Below are 23,953 nucleotides of genomic sequence, written 5' to 3'. Positions count from 1 at the left end.
TTCAAGTGGGTATATCTTTCCTTTTCTCCTTTGCCTTTCACTTCTCTTCTTTTCATAGCTGTTTGTAAGGCCTAACATCAGACAACCATTTTGCCTTTTTGCATTTCTTTTTCTTGGGGATGGTCTTGATCCCTGCCTCCTGTACAATGTCACAAACCTGTGTCCATAGTTCTTCAGGCACTCTGTCTGTCGCATCTAATCCCTTGAATCTATTTCTTATTTCTACTGTATAGTCATAAGAGATTTGACTTCTAGTGGTTTTCCCTACTTTCTTCAATTTAAGTCTGAATGTTGCAATAAGGAGTTCATGATCTGAGCCACAGTCAGCTCCCAGTCTTGTTCTTGCTGACTGTATAGAGCTTCTCCATCTTTGGCTGCAAAGAATATAATCAGTATGATTTTGGTATTGACCATCTGGTGATATCCATGTGTAGAGTCTTCTCTTGTGTTGTTGGAAGAGGGTGTGTGTTCTCTTGGCAAAATATTTTACCACAATTTTAAAAACTTATATGCCTGATTCCCAGAAAAAAGTAAAACTAAAAGCAAGAGAATTCATGTCTTTTAAGAGTCTCATTCAGACTTTCTTTTAACCAAATTATCTAAAATTATGCAGGTAATAATTCTTACTTTGTAGTCTTTACATTAAAAAATTAATATAATTTTTACAGCAGTTTCAGGGATACAGCTATACAGAGTCCATATTACTCCATCACTCCACCCCAGTTTTCCCTATCAGTAACAGATTAGTGTTACAGATTTGTTAACAAATGATGAGCCAATATTGATACATTATTAACTCAAGTATATAGTTTACCTTATAGTTCACTCTTTGTATCTTCCATGTGTCTTGACAGATGTATATAACAACAGATATTGACCCTTAGAGTATCATGCATAATAATAGTTTCATTGCCTAAAATTCCCATGGTCCATCCCTCCCCTGTTTCTTCTCTCCCCGATAGAACTCCAAACAAAAACTGATCTTTTTACTGTCTCCATAATTTTCCCTTTTCCAGAATACCATAGAGTTGGAATCATATAGTGTGTAGTCTGTTAGTCTTTGCCCTGCTTCATTCCGCATTCCAAGGCCAAACAACCACACAATTGCACTCATCTCACATACTAGTAAAGTAATGCTCAAAATTCTCCAAGCCAGGCTTCAGCAATACGTGAACCGTGAACTCCCTGATGTTCAAGCTGGTTTTAGAAAAAGCAGAGGAACCAGAGATCAAATTGCCAACATCCTCTGGATCATCGAAAAAGCAAGAGAGTTCCAGAAGAACATCAATTTCTGCTTTATTGACTATGCCAAAGCCTTTGACTGTGTGGATCACAGTAAACTCTGGAAAATTCTGAAAGAGATGGGAATACCAGACCACCTAACCTGCCTCTTGAGAAACCTATATGCAGGTCAGGAAGCAACAGTTAGAACTGGACATGGAACAACAGACTGGTTCCAAATAGGAAAAGGAGTATGTCAAGGCTGTATATTGTCACCCTGCTTATTTAACTTATATGCAGAGTACATCATGAGAAACGCTGGACTGGAAGAAGCACAAACTGGAATCAAGATTACCGGGAGAAATATCAATAACCTCAGATATGCAGATGACACCACCCTTATGGCAGAAAGTGAAGAGGAGCTAAGAAGCCTCTTGATGAAAGTGAAAGAGGAGAGTGAAAAAGTTGGCTTAAAGCTCAACATTCAGAAAACGAAGATCATGGCATCCGGTCCCATCACTTCATGGGAAATAGATGGGGAAACAGTGGAAACAGTGTCAGACTTTATTTTTTGAGGCTCCAAAATCACTGCAGATGGTGACTGCAGCCATGAAATTAAAAGAGGCTTACTCCTTGGAAAAAAAGTTATGACCAACCTAGATAGTATATTCAAAAGCAGAGACATTACTTTGCCGACTAAGGTCCATCTAGTCAAGGCTATGGTTTTTCCAGCGGTCATGTATGGATGTGAGAGTTGGACTGTGAAGAAGGCTGAGAACCAAAGAATTGATGCTTTTGAACTGTGGTGTTGGAGAAGACTCTTGAGAGTCCCTTGGACTGCAAGGAGATCCAACCAGTCCATTCTGAAGGAGATCAACTCTGGGATTTCTTTGGAAGGAATGATGCTAAAGCTGAAGCTCCAGTACTTTGGCCACCTCATGGGAAGAGTTGACTCATTGGAAAAGACTCTGATGCTGGGAGGGATTGGGGGCAGGAGGAGAAGGGGACGACCAAGGATGAGATGGCTGGATGGCATCACAGACTCGATGAACGTGAGTCTGAGTGAACTCTGGGAGATGGTGATGGACAGGGAGGCCTGGCGTGCTGCGATTCATGGTGTCGCAAAGAGTCGGACATGACTGAACGACTGAACTGAACTGAGTATGTAGTCTATATATTTATAGACTGAATCATATAGTATGAAGTCATATTGGGCTTCTTTCACTTAGCAATATGCATTGAATATTCCTCCCTATGTTTTCATGGTTTGACAGCTTTTTTGTTGTTGTTAATGTTGAATCCTTTATATGGACATACCAAGATTTTGTTTATCTGTTCATCTATTGAAGGACATCTTGGTTGTTTCCATGTTTTGACACTTAAGAATAATGCTTCTATAAACATTCATGTGTAGGTTTTGTGTGGATATAAACTTTCAACTCATTTGGGAAAATACCAAGAAGCATGATTGCTGGGTCATATGGTAAGAGTATGTTTAGTTTTATAAGAAACTGCCTGTCTTCCGAAAGTAGAAAAAGTGGCTGTACTGTTTTTGCATTTCAGCAGCAATGAATCAAAGTTCCCGTTGATCTACATCCTTGCCACTGGGTTTTGTCAGTGTTTTGGATTTTAGCCATTCTTATGGGTGCTTGATGGTATTAGTTTTAATTTGCAGTTCCCTAATGACAGGTGATGTTGAGCATCTTTTTGCATCTTTATTTACCATACTTATATCTTGTTTGGTGAGTTGTCTCTTGAGATCTTTTGCCCAGTTAATAATTGGGTTTCCTAATTGTTGACTTTTAATAGTTCTTTGTATATTTAAGATACAAATTCTTTATCAGATATATATATTAGAAATATTTGCTTCCAGTCTGTGACCTGTCTTTTCATTCTCTAAACAGCGTCTTTTGCAGAGCAGAAATTTTTAATTTTAATGAAGTCCTACTTAACAGTTTTTTCTTACATGGATTGTGCTTTTGGCTTAGCAAATAAAAAGGCATTGCAAAACCCAAGGTCACCTAGATTTTCTCCTGTGTTATCTCCTGGGATTTTTATAGTTTGCACTTTACATTTAGGTCTATTATCCATTTTGAGTTAATTTTCATGAAGGGTATAAGATCTGTGTCTAGTTTTTTTTTTTTGTCATGGTGATATTCCAGCTCCATTTGTTGAAAAGGGCTAACTTTTCTCCATTGTCCTACCTTTGTTCCTTTGTCAAAGGTCAGCTAATTGTATTTATGTGGCCCTCTTTCTGGGCTCTCTGTTTTGTTCCATTATTGTATTTCTCTCTTCCTTCACCAGTACCACACTGTTTTGATTATTGTATCTTTTCATTAAGTCTTAAAGTAGGGTCAGTCCTCAAACTTCTCTATTAATATTCTGTTGACCACGCAGGGTCTTTTGCTTCTCCATGTCAGTTTTAGAATCATTTTGTCAGCAACCAAAAAATAACTTGCTAGAACTTTGATTGAGATTACATTGAATTTTTAGATCAAGCTGGAAAGAATTGACATCTTGACAACATTAAGCTGCTTATCTGTAAACATGGAATATCTCCATTTATTTATTTAAAATTTTTATTTTATTTTGGCATATAGTTGATTAATGATGTTGTATAGTTTCAGGTGTATAGCAGAGTGGTTAGTTATACATGTATCTGTTCTCTGTTCTTTTAGATAGTCTCTGATTTTTTCATCAGTCATGTTTGCCTTATATAGGTCTATTATATGCTTTGTTAGACTTACGCTTAAATATCTCATTTTGGGGGACCTAATATAAGCAAAATGTAATTTCACATTCCATTTGTTCATTAGTGGTTTATAAGAAAGTGATTTTGTATATAAACCTTGTATCTTTCTGTTGTGCTATATATTTTTCTTAGCTTCAAGAATCTTTGTTGATTTTTGAGGTTTTCTACATAGACAGTGATATCATCTGTGAACAAAGACAGTTTTCTTTCTTTCTTCCCGGTAGTTCAGTTCAGTCCAGTTCAGTCATTCATTCGTGTCTGACTCTTTGCGACCCCATGAATCGCAGCATGCCAGGCCTCCCTGTCCATCACTGACTCCCGGAATTCACTCAGACTCACGTCCATTGAGTCAGTGATGCCATCCAGCCATCTCATCCTCTGTCGTACCCTTCTTCTCCTGCCCCCAGTCCCTCCCAGCATTAGAGTCTTTTGCAATGAGTCAACTCTTCACATGAGGTGGTCAGAGTACTGGAGTTTCAGGTTTAGCATCATTCCTTCCAAAGAAATCCCAGGGCTGATCTCCTTCAGAATGGACTGGTTGGATCTCCTTGTAGTCCAAGGGACTCTCAAGTGTCTTCTCCAACACCACAGTTCAAAAGCATCAATTCTTGGGTGCTCAGCTTTCTTCACAGTCCAACTCTCACATCCATACATGACCACAGGAAAAACCATAGCCTTGACTAGATGGACCTTTGTTGGCGAAGTAATGTCTCTGCTTTTCAATATGCTATCTAGGTTGGTCATAACTTTTTTTCCAAGGAGTAAGCTTCTTTTAATTTCATGGCTGCAGTCACCATAGGCAGTGATGTTGGAGACCAAAAAAATAAAGTCTGACACTGTTTCCCCATCTATTTCCCATGAAGTGATGGGACCGGATGCCATGATCTTCGTTTTCTGAATGTTGAGCTTTAAGCCAACTTTTTCACTCTCCACTTTCACTTTCATCAAGAGGCTTTTTAGTTCCTCTTCACTTTGCCATAAGGGTGGTGTCATCTACATATCTGAGGTTATTGATATTTCTTCCAGCAATCTTGATTCCAGCTTGTGCTTCTTCCAGCCCAGCGTTTCTCATGATGTACTCTGCATAGAAGTTAAATAAGCAGGGTGACCATATACAGCCTTGATGTACTCCTTTTCCTATTTGGAACCAGTCTGTTGTTCCATGTCCAGTTCTAACTGTTGCTTCCTGACCTGCATATAGGTTTCTCAAGAGGCAGGTCTGGTATTCCCATCTCTTTCAGAATTTTCCAGAGTTTATTGTGATCCACACAGTCAAAGGCTTTGGCATAGTCATTAAAGCAAAATAGATGTTTTTCTGGAACTCTCTTGCTTTTTCGATGATCCAGCGGATGTTGGCAATTTGATCTCTGGTTCCTCTGCCTTTTCTAAAACCAGCTTGAACATCTGGAAGTTCACGGTTCACATATTGTTGAAGCCTGGCTTGGAGAATTTTGAGCATTACTTTACTAGCGTGTGAGATGAGTGCAATTGTGCGATAGTTTAAGCATTCTTTGGCATTGCCTTTCTTTGGGATTGGAATGAAAACTGACCTTTTCCAGTCCTGTGGCCACTGCTGAGTTTTCCAAATTTGCTGGCATATTGAGTGCAGCATTTTCACATCTTTCAGCATTTGAAATAGCTCCACTGTAATTCCATCACCTCCACTAGCTTTGTTGGTAGTGATGCTTTCTAAGGCCCACTTGACTTCACATTCCAGGATGTCTGGCTCTAGATAAGTGATCACACCATCGTGATTATCTTGGTCTTTAAGATCTTTTCTGTACAGTTCTTCTGTGTATTCTTGCCACCTCTTCTTAATATCTTCTGCTTCTGTTAGGTCCATACCATTTCTGTCCTTTATTGAGCCCATCTTTGCATGAAATGTTCCCTTGGTTTCTCTAATTTTCTTGAAGAGATCTCTAGTCTTTCCCATTTTGTTGTTTTCCTCTCTTTCTTTGCATTGATCACTGAAGAAGGCTTTCTTATCTCTTGCTATCCTTTGGAACTCTGCATTCAGATGCTTATATCTTTCCTTTTCTCCTTTGCTTTTCCCTTTTCTTTTCACAGCTATTTGTTTGGCCTCCCCAGACAGCCATTTTGCTTTTTTGCATTTCTTTTCCATAGGGATGGTCTTGATCCCTGTCTCCTGTACAGTGTCACGAACCTCATTCCATAGTTCATCAGGCACTCTATCTATCAGATCTAGGCTCTTAAATCTATTCCTCACTTCCACTGTATAATCATAAGGGATTTAATTTAGGTCATACCTGAATGGTCTAGTGGTTTTTCCTACTTTCTTCAATTTAAGTCTGAATTTGGCAATAAGGAGTTCACGATCTGAGCCATAGTCAGCTCCCGGTCTTGTTTTTGTTGACTGTATAGAGCTTCTCCATCTTTGGCTGCAAAGAATATAATCAGTCTGATTTTGATGTTGACCATCTAGTGATGTCCATGTGTAGAGTCTTCTCTTGTGTTGTTGGAAGAGGGTGTTTGCTATGACCAGTGCATTTTCTTGGCAAAACTCTATTAGTCTTTGCCCTGCTTCATTCTGTATTCCAAGGCCAAATTTGCCTGTTACTCCAGGTGTTTCTTGACTTCCTACTTTTGCATTCCAGTCCCCTATAATGAAAAGGACATCTTTTTTGGGTGTTAGTTATAAAAGATCTTGTAGGTCTTCAGAGAACCGTTCAGCTTCTTCAGTGTTACTGGTTGGGGCATAGACTTGGATTAGCGTGGGTGGCTGCAACCGGCGCACATAGCTGAGAGGATGGGCAGAAGCCAGGAGGACCCCATGCCCAAGGGGCAGCTGAGTTCAGGGGCAGCGGCCGAGAGTGCCAGGCTGCGACGACACAGGAATGGCCAAGAGGAGCTACCCCACCTCCGAGGTCAGGGGTGGCGGCCGGGAGGAGCTACCCCACGTCCAAGGAGTGGTGGCTGTGTGGGCGCAGGAGGGCCTAGAGGAGCTATTCCATGTTCAAGGTCAGGAAGGGTGGCGGTGAGGAGATACCTCTCATCCAAGGTAAGGAGCAGTGGCTGTGCTTTGCTGGAGCAGCCATGAAGAGATAGCCCACGTCCAAGATAAGAGAAACCCAAGTAAGACGATAGGTGTTGCAGGAGGGCATCAGAGGGCAGACACACTGAAACCATAATCACAGAAAACTAGTCAGTCTAATCACACTAGGGCCACAGCCTTGTCTAACTCAATGAAACTAAGCCATGCCAGTGGGGCCACCCAAAACGGGTGGGTCATGGTGGAGAGGTCTGACAGAATGTGGTCCACTGGAGAAGGGAATGGCAAACCACGTCAGTATTCTTGCCTTGAGAACCCCATGAACAGTATGAAAAGGCAAAATGATAGGATACTGAAAGAGGAACTCCCCAGGGTCAGTAGGTGCCCAATATGCTACTGGAGATCAGTGGAGAATTAACTTCAGAAAGAATGAAGGGATGGAGCCAAAGCAAAAACAATACCCAGTTGTGGATGTGACTGGTGATAGAAGCAAGGTCTGATGCTATAAAGAGCAGTATTGCATAGGAACCTGGAATGTCAGGTCCATGAACCAAGGCAAATTGGAAGTGGTCATACAAGAGATGACAAGGGTGAACGTCGACATTCTAGGAATCCGTGAACTAAAATGGACTGGAATGGGTGAATTTAACTCAGATGACCATTATATCTACTCCTGCGGGCAGGAATCCCTTAGACGAAATGGAGTAGCCATCGTGGTCAAGGAGAGAGTCTGAAATGCAGTACTTGGATGCAATCTCAAAAACGACAGAATGATCTCTGTTCGTTTCCAAGGCAAACCATTCAATATCACAGTAATCCAAGTCTTCCCAGTATGTATGTAGTATATTTCCTTTTCCTATTCTAGGGCATTTTGTAAGACTTCTAGAATGATGTTTAATAGGAGTGGAGACAGCAGAGATCTTTCCTTGTTTCTCTTATCAGTGGGAAAATATCTAGTTTCTCTTCTTTAAGTTGTAATGTTAGCCATAATTTTTTTTAGATGTTCTTTATCAAGTTGAGGACATTCCCCTCCATTCCTAGTTTACTGAGAATTGTTATTGTGAGTGGATATTGGATTTTGTCAAATGCTTTTGATCTATTGATATGATCTTATTATGTTTCTTACTTAGCATGGCTTATATTAGTTGATTTTCAAATGTTGAATCAACATCACATACCTGAAATTAAATCCACTTGGTTGTGGTACATAATTTTTTTTCTACATTGTTGGATTCAATTTGCTAAACTTTGTTGAGGCTTTTTGTACCTATGTTTATAAAAGATGCTAGCCTGTAGTTTCCCTTTCTTGTAAGTTCTTTGATTTTGGTACTAGGGTATATTGGTTTCATACAGTGAGCTAAGAAGTACTCCCTCTGGTTCTATCTTCTGAAAGTTTGTGAAAAATTACGATTCTTCCTTAAATGTTCAATAAAATCCAAAGGTGAACCCATTGGCTTGTTGCTCTCTATTTTGGCAGGTATTAATTATTGATTCACTGTTTTTAATAGATTAGGCCTATTCAGGTAATTTATTTCTCTCTGTGAGTTTTGGTAAAACTTATCTTTCAAGGAATTGGTCAGTGCTCGCTTCGGCAGCACATATACTAAAATTGGAACGATACAGAGAAGATTAGCATGGCCCCTGCGCAAGGATGACACGCAAATTCGTGAAGCGTTCCATATTTTTTGGGGAGGGGGGTGGGAGGGGGGCTCATGTTTGGGAACGCATGTACACCTGTGGTGGATTCATGTCAATCTATGCCAAAACCAATACAGAATTGTAAAGTAAAAATTAAAAATAAATAAATAAATTTTAAAAAAAAGTAAAAAAAAAAAAATTGCAATGGAAAAGAACACCGAAAAAAAAAAAAAAAAAGGAATTGGTCAGTTTGGGTTATCAAATTCATTAACATAGAGTTGTTCATAATACTTTTTTATTAGCCTTGTGATTTATTATCCATGTGATTGCCTCTCATTTCTGATATTAGTAAATTCTTTTTTCTCTTTTTTTCTTATTTGGCCAGAGGCTTATCAATTTTATTGATCATTTCAAAGAACCAACTCTTGGTTTCTTTCAGTTTTTTACAGTTTTCCCTGCATGGATAGAAACATTTTTTTAACTGCTACCAAGCACTCTGCACAGTTCTATATGTTAAAAGACTTTATCCTAGGTTGTTTTAGTGCCTAACAAAACCAAAATTTATTAAATAATTTTTTTAAAACAATAAATTTCTGACCCCTTTTATTCCTCTTTGTAGTTATTTAATGAACCAGATTTTTCTTAAATTTTCTTTTCAGCCTTTTTTTTTTTTTCCCATTGAAGGTTAACTGGTAGAGTTTTTAAGTAACTTATAAATTATTTCAGAGAGAAAAATCAAAAGGGAAAGGATTTACTGATGCAGCAGAATCTTTGATAAACCAAATTAATAAGCGATACCAGCCAAAGGACAGCATACAGTCTGCAAGAAAATCAAAGGAGTCTTTGATTGACAGGTATGCTCTTAAACTTTAGAAATGAATATTTTCCTGACACATACAACTAAATTATTTTACATAGTTTTAAGGTTAGTTTTAAACATACTTGCAGGTAATGTAACTTTCCATTTGAAAACACAGGTACTTATTTACTTTTATAAATAGTATCTGCTTATATTATATAGAAAGGGAACTAAAATTAGAAGTAGTCATTTAAGAATATAACATTGATGCAGCATACCATTTCAGAAATCTTTAGGATATAGACATTTTAGAAATTTTACTTATTGAGTCTATGATGAATAAAACTAAATATATTTAAATATATTGCTGAAGAATATACCAAACTTAAATGAGCTAAAATGAGTTATTTTATATAGCAAATGATGTATTCCTTGTTTGCAGTCCTTTTGAAAGTTTTATTTTATTATAAAATATTTCTTTACAGTCTTCCAGGTGGTTGGTTCATGTTTAAAGTAATTTTGGCTTTATATGGCATGGAAAAAATTAGTCTTATGGCAGAACCATTCATTTTAAATTGCCTGGCACCTCCTGCTGCATGAGTGATTCAGCTTAGATTCTATTATTGTTGCTGTTAGTTAAGTATGGCTGAAGTTGCAAAGGTATCAGACTAGTACTGTCACATTTCAGATATTTGTAGCATATTAAATATAGACTTAGTGACCCAAATATGTTTTACCTTATAGAAAATGGCTTTTATGAAATACATTCTACTGACATTTTAATTGCCTTTTTAACTGACAAAACCTTTTTTTATAGTGGTTTTTCAAACAAATCAGATCTACAGCTTGGTAAGGTAAGTTTCATTTATTTAATTACACCAAACGTATAGTCAAAGACAATGATAATTTAACTTTACAGTAAAGTAGTAGTAGGATAGACGTAGATTTGATGTTTTCACCATATTGAAAGACAGATTAAACAACTGACAAGTTTAGTGTCAAGTACTCAAGATAGCCCCCTAAACTTCTGTTCTGCTTTTCAAAGAAAATGCTTCTTTAAAAATATATGTGTGATATTTTTACTTTTTGGTACATGATTCAGACCATTTTTTTTTTTCCTAGCTCATCCTATCTCTCCTGACAATAAGATTATTCTGAAGTCCATATTTTTGTTGGAAGCATTTACTCTTCAACCAGGTTTAAAATATCAGTTATCTTTGATTTATTCCTCAGTTATCTCCACTTAATTTTAAGTTTTGAGATTCTCCTTCTGTAATTTCCTCTTGAATCTTCCTTCTCCAGACCATGCCAACTCCAGTTTGTTTTTTTTATTTCTAATTCCTAGCTTTATGCAATTCTTTTTATTGCTAATATTTTCTCTGTGCCAATCCATTCATTACCCTCAGTACTAGCTTTTTTACTTTCCAAAGCACACAGCTTCAGTCATGTCTTTCTCTTATTCAAAAATCTTTCTTTGGTCTCTGTTGCTTGTTGAATTAGGTGGAGACCTAAGCTGGCCCCTAGACCTCTTAAAAGTCTGAATTACTTGACAATATTAGTCCTAGACATGTCTTGTTTAGCTGAAACAGAATAAGATTCCCTGAAGTGCCTTTTCTGTGTTTATTCTTTTTCTTCCCCCTTTGGAAAGAACTTTGAAGTGAGTCACCAGGTTCTTAAACCTCTTTTCTCAGCGTCAGAACTTTATTCCTCCTTGCAGACCTTGCTTCAGAGTCTGCCTTCTCCATGAAAACTTTCTAAGGTGCCCTAACTCAAAATCCAAATGGGCGAGAATTCTGAATCTGTGCAGCAGTGGTGTTGTCCCTTTTTTTGATATTTTAATCACTGTTGCAGTTTTTTCTTTCTCTCTTCTGTCTTCTAGAATGTAACTGTTTAGAATCATCTTTGTATCCTGTATAAGTAAGATCTTTGCTCACATTTGTACTTTCTTTAATACGGTTGCTTATTTTTGTATCTTGTGTAATACCTAGCAAAAACTGACCTGCAAAAGATGAATTGAGCAAATATATCTAAACACTGGTAAAAGTCATTTTGGAAAGTTTAAGCCAGATAAGTAATTAAAAGAGTAAAATATTGAAGGATAAACTTTCTGGAATAATGCAAATTATTATAAAATAGCCAAAATAAATAAAATTGAAGAGGAATCACAACTAAAATGAATATTTTAGTTTTAATATTTCCAACTTCCAGATATTAAATTAGACATTATTTCTGATCAGTAATCAGTCATTTAGTGATATACTTAAATTATGTCAATAATATAATTACTTAAATGTGTTGAGATTTTATTTTACTTCTTTTGTGCTTACTTTTTGATCATATTGAATATACTTTGAGCAGTAGGCTATAGGAGTAAATTTACATACATTTTTCCCTAATAATACTATTAATAGTTGGCTGATACAGTTTTGAGTAATTCACCTGAGATTTTGCATAAATCTTAGCCTCTCCCAAAGTTTTTTTATTTAACAGTTAAAGCAAATGAGATTCTCGGGAGGGGTGGGCGGGGGGGTGGGGGAGGAGAGTAGAAGCATGCTTGTTCTGTAATCCTAGAATCACTGAATTCAGGATACCAGTGAGGTCATTTACCTATGTACAATAATGTCAATAAATATTAAAGATATAAGGATATTAATTTTGTATTTGATTTATAATACTTTCTATTATGTTCTTAGTACTTAAGTCTTCAATTTTTTTTTTCGTATACATTTACTTTATTTTTGTAAAACTCTGAGATTGGTGGTATTATTCTTTTTTTCCCTTTATTCATTTTTAATTGCAGTATGCAGTCCATGGGGTCGCTACTAGTCGGACATGACTGAGCAACTTCACTTTCACTTTTCACTTTCATGCATTGGAGAAGGAAATGGCAACCCACTCCAGTGTTCTTGCCTGGAGAATCCCAGGGACGGGGGAGCCTGGTGGGCTGCCGTCTATGGGGTCTCACAGAGTCGGACACCACTGAAACGACTTAGCAGCAGCATAGGTAATTTACAATGTGGTGTTAATTTTAGGTATACAGCAAAGTTACATGTAGTACACACACACACACAGACACACACAGACACAGACACACACAGACACAGACACACACACACAGACACACACACAGACACACACACACACAGACACAGACACACACACACACACACACACACTCTCTTTTTCAGATTGTTCTCCATTATAGATTATTGCAGGATATTGAATATAGTTCCCTGTGCCTGCTATATAGCAGGTGCTTGTTGGTTGTCTTTTTATATATCATTATATATATAAAGTGCGGATAATTAAAGAAACTATCACAAATGTAAAATTTATATTAATGAAAACACCATTAGAATAATATATGAAAGTTTAGTTGTATATGCTGTTTGACAAGCAAGGTGCAAGTATGAATGGTTTTATGCTAATTTCTTTGTATTTAGGAGAAGGTTCAGAAAAAAAGTTATAGACAACTGAAGACTACTTTTGTTAATGTTACTTCAGAATGCCCATTGTAAGTAATTTTTCATAAATCTTAAAAGTTTTCACATTTGAAGAAAAATTTTACTGTATAATGGAGTTAATGTTTCTCTTCATTTTTACAGGGATGATGTTTACAATTTTAATTTGAGTGGAGCTGATGAGCCTGTTATTAAACTTGGAGTAAGCTAGAAATCAGAAGTTATTTTGTATTTATTCAGTATTTATTTTATATTTACCATACAATTATTAGAGTATGTTTTCTGATTTCCACCCTCTTATACATATATTTGCTTTAAAGTATATTATTAATTTTTTTTAAATTTATTTGGTACCAACCTAGGTATTTTTGATTTTCTTTCAAACCTTTTGGACTGAAGTAGAGAGAAATGAGTAATTGGGGCAACAAGAAAGTCAGTTTCCTTCCTGATGCAAGATTTAAAATTACTACTCTTGTTTTTAATATAGTTTATATTATTAGCTTTCTTCTTAAATATAAAAATATTTTAGTAGGATTTTGTCTCATATGAAGTGATAGAAATGAGATTTTTGTTAATTTCTTTTGTTGTTTACCTTTTAACACTAAGAAAAAATTTTTTAATGCTTATTCACAATATAGATGCAAGAATTTCAAGCTACAGCTAGAGAAGCCTGCGTGGATAGTTCAATAACATTGTAGGTATTTTTATTATAATTAGATGGGTCAGTTTAAAATACAGTTTCCTCAATTGTTCTTTTTCTTAAATATTTCCTTCTAGTTTTCTGAGACATTTTAATATATCAAAAGAGTGAATAACATGCTACTGTCCTGACTACTCCTACTATGATTCTATTATTTTAGCATTTACTTCTGAAATTAATATGCAGTCTGTACACTTTTAATATTAGTTGTAAGCTGAAAGGACTTAGTAGTCTTTTCATCTAACCTTGCTAATTAGTAAATAATTGAGGTCAGAGAGTAAGTGACTTGGGCATAATTATATAGGGAGTTAGTGAAAGAGTTAAGGCAGAAGACTCTAAGAAAACAGGTATAACTGTCCACTCACATGCTACCTTAAAAAAATGAGTAATTAAGATTAAAATTAATGCATGTTTTTGTTTAAGGGTAGGTTTAAGGAATCATGATGAACTTGAACCTTCTCTCAAAGCAAAAGATAAAAGAGTAAGTTAATATCCTAATGTATCTATTAAATCAATATTTGTTTTTAATAATTTTTCAGTGCCAAAGATTATCACAGAACTGGAATACAAAAATATTAGGATCACTTTTTTTTTTTACTTTGGAGAGATTATCCATGTTCCTGTTATATCTTTTCTTATGGTCTCTGAGCTATTTGTAATCATTAGTAATAGATGATATGACAATTCTATTTGTCTTTGTGGAAGTAAGCTGTTTTGATTTAACTTTTAATTAATAACATGGACAGCAAAATACATCAGTCTCTGATCTAGATTTTAGAGTGTATTGGATAGGTCCTTAATGCCAAATGGATTATTTAGCATGCTAAAATAATGAAGAACTAGTTTTTCTGAGTTTATTGGTAGGTTTTTTTGTTTTGTTTTGTTTTTTTTGCTTAACTTGCTTTGTATGACATATAACAAGCCAGATTACTTCATCTATTATAAGGATTGTTTTTTTTTAATATAGATTGGATCAGATTGTAAAAAGAAAAATCCCTTTAGTGATAGTGACACAGAATATAGATGTGATGACAGCAAGACTGATATTAGCTGGCTAAGAGAACCAAAATCAAAACCACTGATGATGGACTACAGCAGAAATAAAAATGTGAAAAAACATAAAAGTGGGAAGAAATCAAGTAAGAAATCACTTTTTATAATTGCCTACCCTTATGAATGAGATACACCAAAACACTACAACGATTTTTCTTCTTGTTTTACGATTTTGGGTACTGTGGTTATATTTAAATCTTTTTATTGGGATCTTAGGGACACAAAATATGGCTTATTGTAATCTTTGGTTCATGACACACTCTAATTGTTCATCTACTCATGGCCTGTTCTTCAGTTATTTAATGTATTAAATATTCATGAGACCAGCACCCTAAACAAAATCAAACTTTGGACAGCACCCCACCCCCGGCTATATCCAACACACATACATTTTAGGAATTTATAGAGATGCAATAAAAATTTATTGAAAGGAAAATAATTTTATTGCAGACATTTTTGTGTCTAAATCTTTGACAAAATGTTTTCCTGGCATAAATCTTCTATTTCTTTTAGTGAATTTCTTGAAGTAGTTGGATAAGTGTTTGAGGTATACATTTTTGGCTAGACATAATATCCATTTTCGTAGCTTAACATCTATTTCAGTATTTTCTAAACCACAAAGACTTCATATATTCCATTTTTAAAAGAAGGTAGTATAACTAAGCTTTTAAGTTTATATTTATTTTAAGGGAATCAATTTTTATTTCAGGATAAAAATAACTGTTAGTGACCTGTGGGAGTTGAGGGAGGGAATGATGGCTTACAAAGAAGTAAAAAGAGGAAATAGGAATGAACTTTGGCATATGTTTAGAAATGTGCTGAATTTAGAAGAGATGAGAGTTCAATCATATTCATAAGGAAGAGAAGCAATAAGATTATCACATTTATGAGACAGTATGAAATAGTACAGTGTACACAGAAAGTGCATTGTCAGAGTAGTTGAAATGTAGGTCAGGCTTGTGGGAAAATATTGAAAAATGCTGCTGGCTCTAGTCACAGTGTGTGGACTTAGAAGCAGTGTGTTACAAGCCAAGGAGAAACATGGTAAGATTATATAGTCAGGAGCTATTGTCTGGTGGGAAGATGTGTAAGTAAAGATATTTATAACATAGACTAGAAATCTTGGGGAGTTATTAAAGGTTAGGATACTGTAATCAGTAAATACTGTTAAAATTGAACACTTCTGAGTGAGTTGTTTTGTTTATGTACCTGAATGACAAGCCAATATGTATAAGCTGGCTTGTTGCCAGGATTGGAGGACCTTTCTTGCAGAATTTCATTATTTCCTTGGCTTGGATTATCCCAATTCTTAAGGCTTCAGTGAATATTTAGAAAGTTGAACTTGTGCTAGAAATCAAAAAAGGAAATAGGGACTGAGGCAATTCTCAATAATATGGGTAAATCTTAGAAACATAATGATGGGTGAAAAATAAAGCAAATCATAGTATATTACATGACATGACTATTTTGTATTGTTTAGGGATATATATCTGTGAAGTAAAACTGTAAGGTCAAGTGACTAAGAAACAGTTTTAAGGATAGTGATGGCCTTTGGCAGAAGGGCTGTAGGCTATACAGGGTCTTATAAGGTAGTACACAAAGTAGATTGAGTATTATTCGTAATCTAGTTCCTAAATGGAACAGTAAATTCATGGGTATTGACTTTATAGTGTATGTTACGTATTCTTTTCTTTAAAAATCCATAATATAAAGGAGAAGAGAAGTTGGTAATTCATATTGTACCAAATTATACTTAAATTTTTGAATGCATTTGAAGGTACATTCTTATTTTTATGATTTTAACTTATTTACAGACATATTCTAACAATATTTAATGTCAATCCTTGTCTGTTTGAAAAATTTACCCTTATTTTCTTGAATTGCAGGACCATCTTTGGAAAGGGCACAACCAAGATCTAAAATGGTAAAACCAGGAAATCTGTGTTGGAAAATCCCTTTAAAATTATATATTTTTCTCCTTGTAATGAAAAAATATAATTTTTCATCTCATAATTTTATCTTTGGTATCTGTTCCTTGTTTCCTTTCATTGTTCCAAGCTTTGCACACTTACTTCTGCCTTTTTGAATCATGTTGTTTTAAGTCTGTTTTACTCTGTGGTTACAGATATTTTTGACAGCTTTTCCTTTCTCTCTTAAGTTACATAATATATATCAGACCTTACAGAACTTTAATTATTCAGATAAAAAGTTGATAAAGAATATATTTTAAATGAAAAGAGAAAATCCAGTCATTTTAAAAGTATTAATCAAGAATCTTTTTATTCCTACAAATATTCATATAGATTTTGTCATAGTGTCAGTTTTATAGCAAATAGCTTGTATCTCAAAATATTGATCTAATATACTCAGGAATTTTTCTTCTAAAGACATCCAACAGAATCATTACCAAAAAGGTAGATGAGACAGTTGCATATGGGAGAACCAGACTTCCACGAAGAGCAGCAAAAACCAAAAAAAATTATAAAGACCTCTCAAATTCAGAATCAGAGGGTGAACAAGAATTTTCATGTTCATTTAAAGAAAAAGTTCTAGTACAGGTAAATAGATACAATTCAAATTAGTAGCTTCTAAGACCCTTTAAAAATATTAAATATATATTTTTGTAAGAATGTCAGATTTATCTTGTCACTTCTTTTTAAGATTTAACCTATGTGAGAAAACACAAATTGATAACAATTGTAAACAATTTTGAATTCTAAAATCGTAAGTGAAATATGGGAACTCTGATTTCCCTAAACTGGAAATCATTTTCTTTGAACTATTATAGCGTTTTATTTGTATCTGTTAGGATATTTATGGTCTCTCATAGTCTCTCCTGTGAATTTGTCATATGCTTTCTAGTATATTAGAAAGTCTTCACTACTCATGTTGAGGCCCCTGTTATACCTGTATGTAGTGAAATAAGGCATTTTATAAATATTTCAATGTAATTTAAATTGTTTTATGTATATCATTTGCATTCATGAATAATTTGAAAGTTATCAATATTTTTAGGAGAAGGTTCATTCCAGAAGCAAAACCATGAAACTGCCTAAGAAACAGCAGAATTCCTTCTCTGCCAAAACACAAAAGGATGTATCAAAAGAATGGAAAATCTCATCTCTCCTGAAAGATGCTGGAAGAGATAATAGTCTTGACCCATCTCCTATGTCTTTATCTGGGAGTCCACCATCTATAGAAGTAATGAGATGTCAGTATCATTTTTTTCTTCTAGTTGAATATTTAGATGATTTCCTAAGCCATTTCTATATTATATCTCTATGTGAAAACACAATTTGAAGACTAATTTTGAGGGGTATATTTAAGATTTTTAGTAGTCAAAACTTCATTTTTATGTTAGTTAACTAGTAAGTAACTTGGTCTTGCTAAGGCTAGTTGGCAACAATATTACTGTGACACTGAAGTTAGGAAGTTAAAGACCAAATACTTTTTCCAGATAAAATGGAAAGAATGATGGGGCTTTCTGTTTTCTCATTTTTATATTTCATTGACAAAAGTCCCCAAGGAATATCATGTTGATTCTGTAGACTCACAGTGGATTATCTTCATAAACAATTGAGGCTTTGCTTTTATTTAAAAATAACTGGCAAAGAAAAAAGTTTTCTTTGGAGCTCTGACATAGGTATATTATTTTCAGTATAGAAACTATAAAAATAAATACCTAGTTTTAATATCTTTTTCCTTTATGGATATTTTAAAGCATTTCTAAGTGTCATTTTTGCTAAAATGGAAGGTTTATACCAGTTAATGTACATTTCCTCTAAAGTAGTTATTTTGTTCTTTTCTAAAATGTTTTCATAATGCTCAGGACCACTGTCATCTCAGACAAGCACACATTCAGAAGACAGTTGCACATGCCCTGATTTGATCTGAAAACTATCTTTCTGAGAATTCTTTATACCAAGACTTATTTCAGTCATGAATTTTCTCATCCACATATAAAAGATTTAGATTTCCCAAGCCATTTCTAACCATAAAATTCTGTGACTTTAATATCTCAGTACTGCCTATGGTGTTAGAATACTCAAGATAATAATTAGGTTGATCATTATAGTACAGCCCATACTATAGATATTTTTCTTTGAAAATGTTTTGAAAGTTCTTATTCTTACAATTATGTTTTAAATTGAGCAATAATTTTTAAGTCTTATAAAATATTTTACATATAATTTTATCTTGATATATTGAAAGTTTATCTTTCTAAATATAGCTAAAATTTGGGAATTTGCTAAATTATTATATTTTTAGAATTTAATACTATTTCTGAAGATGTCAACTGTCATCTCTTTTGTTTGTATTTTGTGAGGCAATATAGGTGTAGAGAAAATAACAGAAAGGGACTTTACTCAGGATTGTGACTGTGTAGCAGAATCAGTATCACCTGATCCAAAAACTTCATCACCTGAATCCTTAAACAGTGGAGTTGGAGGTCCAATAAAGTCATCCAAAAACAGTGATAAAACTTTACTGTGTACAAAAGAAAGTTCATCAGTTGCACAATCATTCTTTTTGGTAAGAAAAAAAATGTGTATATATATATATATATTTTTTTTATCAGATATACCTGAAGGAAATAAATCATTTGCCTCTAATCTTAATCAGATACGCAGTGCTTGTCTACTTAAGGTCTGAGTTTGGTCTTGGGGACAGACGAACTTACCAATAAGTAAAATAACCTCAGTGAACTAATAGACTGATATATTCAGAAGGACAGTGCAGTGATACGAGAACTATGGAGTACTGATAAGAATTCTGTAATAGAAACAGTCCCTTCCAAAGAGGTATGACTTGCTTGCCTACATGTCAGAACTGCATTTCCTAGACTGGAATAGGCTTCTTCCTGCAGCACAGGCACTTCTTTCAGATTTTACCAAAACTCAAAATCTGTAAACTTTTACTTACTAAATCACAAGTTGACAAAGAATGTAGTTGAAACAGTATGACCATAGCATTTGCTTTAAAGATTTATAGAGGAACTTTACCTATTAGTTTTAAATAGTACGACTATTAACTTAATGGTATATTGAAAAATTCTTTATTCTGCCACTGATATTGTTATTTGTACCATTTCTTATTGATAAAATATGTACATATATTCAAGTCTTTTTAAAAGACATTAGATATAGGGATCAAATATGGGTCAAAAAAGTGAGGGTAGCTAAATATATAATGTCTACAAGTAGTAGTTTATAGTTTGAATTCTTTTTTAAGTTGTTTGTACTTCAGTGTCAGTTTACAGTGCACCCCCCACCACCTCCAACCCTTTTTTTGGCTTAGGTTTTATAGATGGCTTGATTTGGAGAATTTTGAAGTAGTAATAAAGTTACAGAACTGATTGCCAAGATAATGTAGTTCATTATAACTGAGTCTAGCTGAAAGTTCTGAATTAGAATTACATTAAATACTGAGTCCACTGTTTGCTAGCTGTGAAACATTTTATAAGCTAATGAATCCCTCTGCACCTCAATTTTCTCATCTGTAGAACAGGGCTATGAAAAACTAAATAGACTGATTATGTAACCATTACCTGATACATAGTAAATACTCAAATATATTATTCTCCTGATATGTGCTAATCTCTGTATACAAAAATGGAATTAAGAAAGTTCAGCACACCTATAGCCACAATCTAAAAATCTCTGAAAAAGCCAGCCAGCCTTTTGTCCCATGATTTTGAGTCAAGTGTTTTTTGTTTTTTTTTTTTATATTTTAATTTTTTAACTAAAGGATAATTGATTTATAGAATTTTGTTTTCTATCAGACCTCAACATAAATCAGCCATAGATATACATATGTCCCCTCCCTCTTGAACCTCCCTCCCATCTCCTTCCTCATCCCACCACTCTAGGTTGATACAGAGCCCCTGGTTGAGTTTCCTGAGACATAGAGCAAATTCACATTAGCTATCTATTTTTCATATGGTAACGTAAGTTTCCATGTTACTCTCTCCATACATCTCACCCTCTCCTCCCCTCTCCCCTTGTCCATAAGTTCTCTGTTTGTGTCTCCATTGCTGCCCTGAAAATAAATTCTTCAGTACCATCTTTCTAGATTCCATATACATGCATTAGTGTACAATATTTATCTTTCTCTGACTTATTTCTAGGCTCTAGGTTCATCCACCTCATTAGAACTGACTCAAATGTGTTCCTTTTATGGCTGAGTAATATTCCATTGTGTATATGTACCAAAACTTATTTACCTATTTATCTGTCGATGAACATCTAGGTTGCTTCCATGTTCTAGCTATTGCAAATAGTGCTGCAGTGAACATTGGGATACATGTCTTTTTCAATTTTGGTTTCCTCAGGGTATATTCCTAGGAGTAGGATTGCTGGGTCATATGGTGGTTTTATTCCCAGTTTTTTAAGGAGTCTCCATACCATCTTCCATAGTAGCTATATCAATTTACATTCCCACCAACAGTGCAAGAGGGTTCCTTTTTATCCATACCTTTGCCAGCATTTCTCATGTGTAACCTTTCTGATGGCCATTCTGACTGCTGTGAGGTGATATCTCATTGTAGTTTTGGTTTGCATTTCTGTAATAATGAGGAATGTTGAGCGTCATGTGTTTGTTAGCCGTCTGTATGTCTTTGGAGAAATGTCTGTTTAGGTCTTTTTTCCACTTTCTAATTGGGTGGTTTTTCTGATATTGAGTTACGTGAGCTGCATGTGTATTTTGGAAATTAATCCTTTGTCAGTTGTTTCGTTTGCTATTATTTTCTCCCATTCTAAGGGTTGTCTTTTCACCTTGTTTATAGTTCGCTTTGCTGTGCAAAAACTTTTAATTAGGTTCACTTGTTTACTTTTGGTTTTGTTTCCGTTACTCTAGGAGATGGGTCATAGAGGATATTGCTTTATGTCATCGAGTGTTCTGCCTATGTTTTCCTTTAGGAGTTTTATAGTTTCTGGTCTTACATTTAGGTCTTTAATCCCTTTTGAGTTTGTCTTTGTGTATGGTGTTAGGAAGTGTTCTAATTTCATTCTTTTACATGTAGCTGTCCAGTTTTCCCAGCACCACTTACTGAAGAGGCTGTCTTTGCCCCATTGTATATTCTTGGCTCCTTTGTCAAAAATAAAGTACCCATATGTGCGTGGGTTTATTTCTGGGCTTTCTATCTTGTTTCATTGGTTTATATTTCTGTTTTTGTGCCAGTACCATACTGTCTTGATGACTGTAGTTATGTAGTATAATCTGAAATCAGGAAGGTTGATTCCTGTAGCTTCATTCTTCTTAAAACCCCTTTGGCTATTCACGGTCTTTTGTGTTTCCATATGAATTGTGAAATTTTTTGTTCTAGTTCTGTGAAAAATGCCATTGGTAATTTGATAGTGATTGCATTGAATCTGTAAATTGCATTTGGTAGTATAGTCATTTTCACAATATTGATTCTTCCTACCCAGGAACATGGAGTATATCTCTCTATCTGTTTATGTCATCTTTGATTTCTTTCATCAATGTCTTATAATTTTCTGTATACTATTGTCTCCTTAGGTAGATTTATTCCTAGATATTTTATTCTTTTTGTTGCAATGGTGAATGAGATTGATTCCTTAATTTCTTTTTCTGATTTTTCATTGTTAGTGAACTATTTTTACTCCTACAGTGTTTTATGACCCCTTTATTCTGTTTAACCAGTAGTTTTCACAAAGCATATTTTTCAAACAAAATTTTATATGAAACTTTCAGTGTGCCAAATGTAAAAATGCAGCTACACTGTTTAAAGCAGATAGGTCTAAACCCTGACCTACATACCTTCCCTCTCTGATAATCCCCCAAAGGCACCTTTGCAAGACTCTTAATTTCTACAGACCACACTTTAAAACCATTTGTGATTGATTAGACAGTCATCCCATGGTCCTTTCTTGGTATTGCTTCATCATCCTTCCTTTCCCTGAATCCTTTCTCCCGTTAGTATCCCATCTTGCAAATCTCAGCACCTAAGTCATCCCCACTCACCTACTTTGATGCTGTTTGCTAGATGAAATTTTGTTATATATTTATTGGCTGGACATTTACAGGAGACACTGATTTTCCATTTACTATTGACTCTTCATTCTCTCTAAGTCTCTCAGTCATGTATAACTCTTTACACCCCATGGACTATATAGAGTCCATGGAATTCTCCAGGCCAGAATACTGGAGTGGGTAGCCTTTCCCTTCTCCAGGGGAGCTTCCCAAGCCAGGGATTGAATCCAGGTCTCCCACATTGCAGGCGGATTCTCTACCAGCTGAGCCACAAGGGAAGCCCGACTCTTCATTAGGTATTGGAAATTTGCTATGTAAAATTTGTTGTACCAGCTTACACTCTCCAACAGTGCTATGTGATATTGCCCATTTTTCTACTGTTTTTTAGTTTTTTCGTTTTTGGCAATCTGATGAATTTAAAATGTGTCTGACTTTAATTTGCATTTTTCAGATTAACTGCATTTTTCAGATTAACTGCATCAGTGAGTATTTTCATATTTTTTGGCCATTTTGTAAATTGCCTGTTTTTTTTTTAATTTTTAAAACTGTATTGTTTGATTTTTCCTATAAATTTGGAATTCTTACTATATGTTGGATATTAATTATTGGTTATATCCAATGCAAACATTCTTTTTCTAGAATGTAGCTTTGTCTTTTCACTTAATTAAAATATGAAATCTACCAATCTTTTGTTCAAGAAATCCTTCCTTCAGTTATTGTCATAAAAATATTTTCTCTACAAATGTTCTAAATTTGAGGTTTTCTGTTTTACTAGGCTTCCTCTTTTTGCATATGGATAGTGAGTTAGTGCAATGTCATACACTGGATAACCGCTCCTTTCTCCATCATCTCTGACACTTGGGTCACTGCCTTGGCAAGCTCATGGGTCAGCTGTTTGCCCAGTAAAAGATAGGATAGTACCTCTCTGTCTCTGTGCTAACACAGCATTACTTCAGTTTGTATATTAACAGTTTTATGCATACAGTGCTTTTGCTACCCCTATCTTGACCCGCCTCTCATTATACTTCCAAGTTATAATATACTTCCAAATTATAAGCCCTGTACTTGGCCTATATAGTTTACAATTAGTTTGTTTAAGGGAAGAATTGCTTTTTACCAATACTGAGATTTCTCATCCGTATATTTCATTTTCCTCTCTACAGTTTGGTCTTATTTCCAACAAAGTTGTGCAAAATCTTCCACAAAGAAAGTTGTACTTCTACAGTGCTTTATTGGCTTTTTACTTTACTGTATTAAAGAGAAAAGTTTAAATTGTTTTCTGCGTTTTTAATTTTTTGCTTTTGTATAGAAACACTGTTGATTTTTA

At 34.9% G+C, this 23,953-nt stretch overlaps 1 protein-coding gene and 1 non-coding gene across 2 annotated transcripts in view; both read left to right on the top strand.

Moving 5' to 3' along the window:
- The window catches only part of SYCP2 (synaptonemal complex protein 2), a 68,443-nt gene that overhangs the window by 37,596 nt on the left and 6,894 nt on the right, over positions 1-23,953 (top strand). The window contains exons 20-30 of the mRNA XM_040248707.1: positions 9,348-9,475; positions 10,238-10,274; positions 12,864-12,934; positions 13,026-13,083; positions 13,520-13,575; positions 14,005-14,062; positions 14,549-14,720; positions 16,521-16,558; positions 17,022-17,192; positions 17,650-17,845; positions 18,971-19,167. Coding sequence (XP_040104641.1) covers positions 9,348-9,475; positions 10,238-10,274; positions 12,864-12,934; positions 13,026-13,083; positions 13,520-13,575; positions 14,005-14,062; positions 14,549-14,720; positions 16,521-16,558; positions 17,022-17,192; positions 17,650-17,845; positions 18,971-19,167 — 1,182 coding nt within the window. The remainder of the gene's footprint in view (positions 1-9,347; positions 9,476-10,237; positions 10,275-12,863; positions 12,935-13,025; positions 13,084-13,519; positions 13,576-14,004; positions 14,063-14,548; positions 14,721-16,520; positions 16,559-17,021; positions 17,193-17,649; positions 17,846-18,970; positions 19,168-23,953) is intronic.
- On the top strand, positions 8,563-8,669 carry LOC120869622. Its single transcript, XR_005722590.1, has one exon. It is a non-coding gene; the product is annotated as a U6 spliceosomal RNA (small nuclear RNA).

This window comes from Oryx dammah, unplaced genomic scaffold (assembly GCF_014754425.2).
Source record: "Oryx dammah isolate SB20612 unplaced genomic scaffold, SCBI_Odam_1.1 HiC_scaffold_10, whole genome shotgun sequence".
NCBI lineage: Eukaryota > Metazoa > Chordata > Mammalia > Artiodactyla > Bovidae > Oryx > Oryx dammah.
This window is presented reverse-complemented; position numbering and strand designations above follow the sequence as displayed.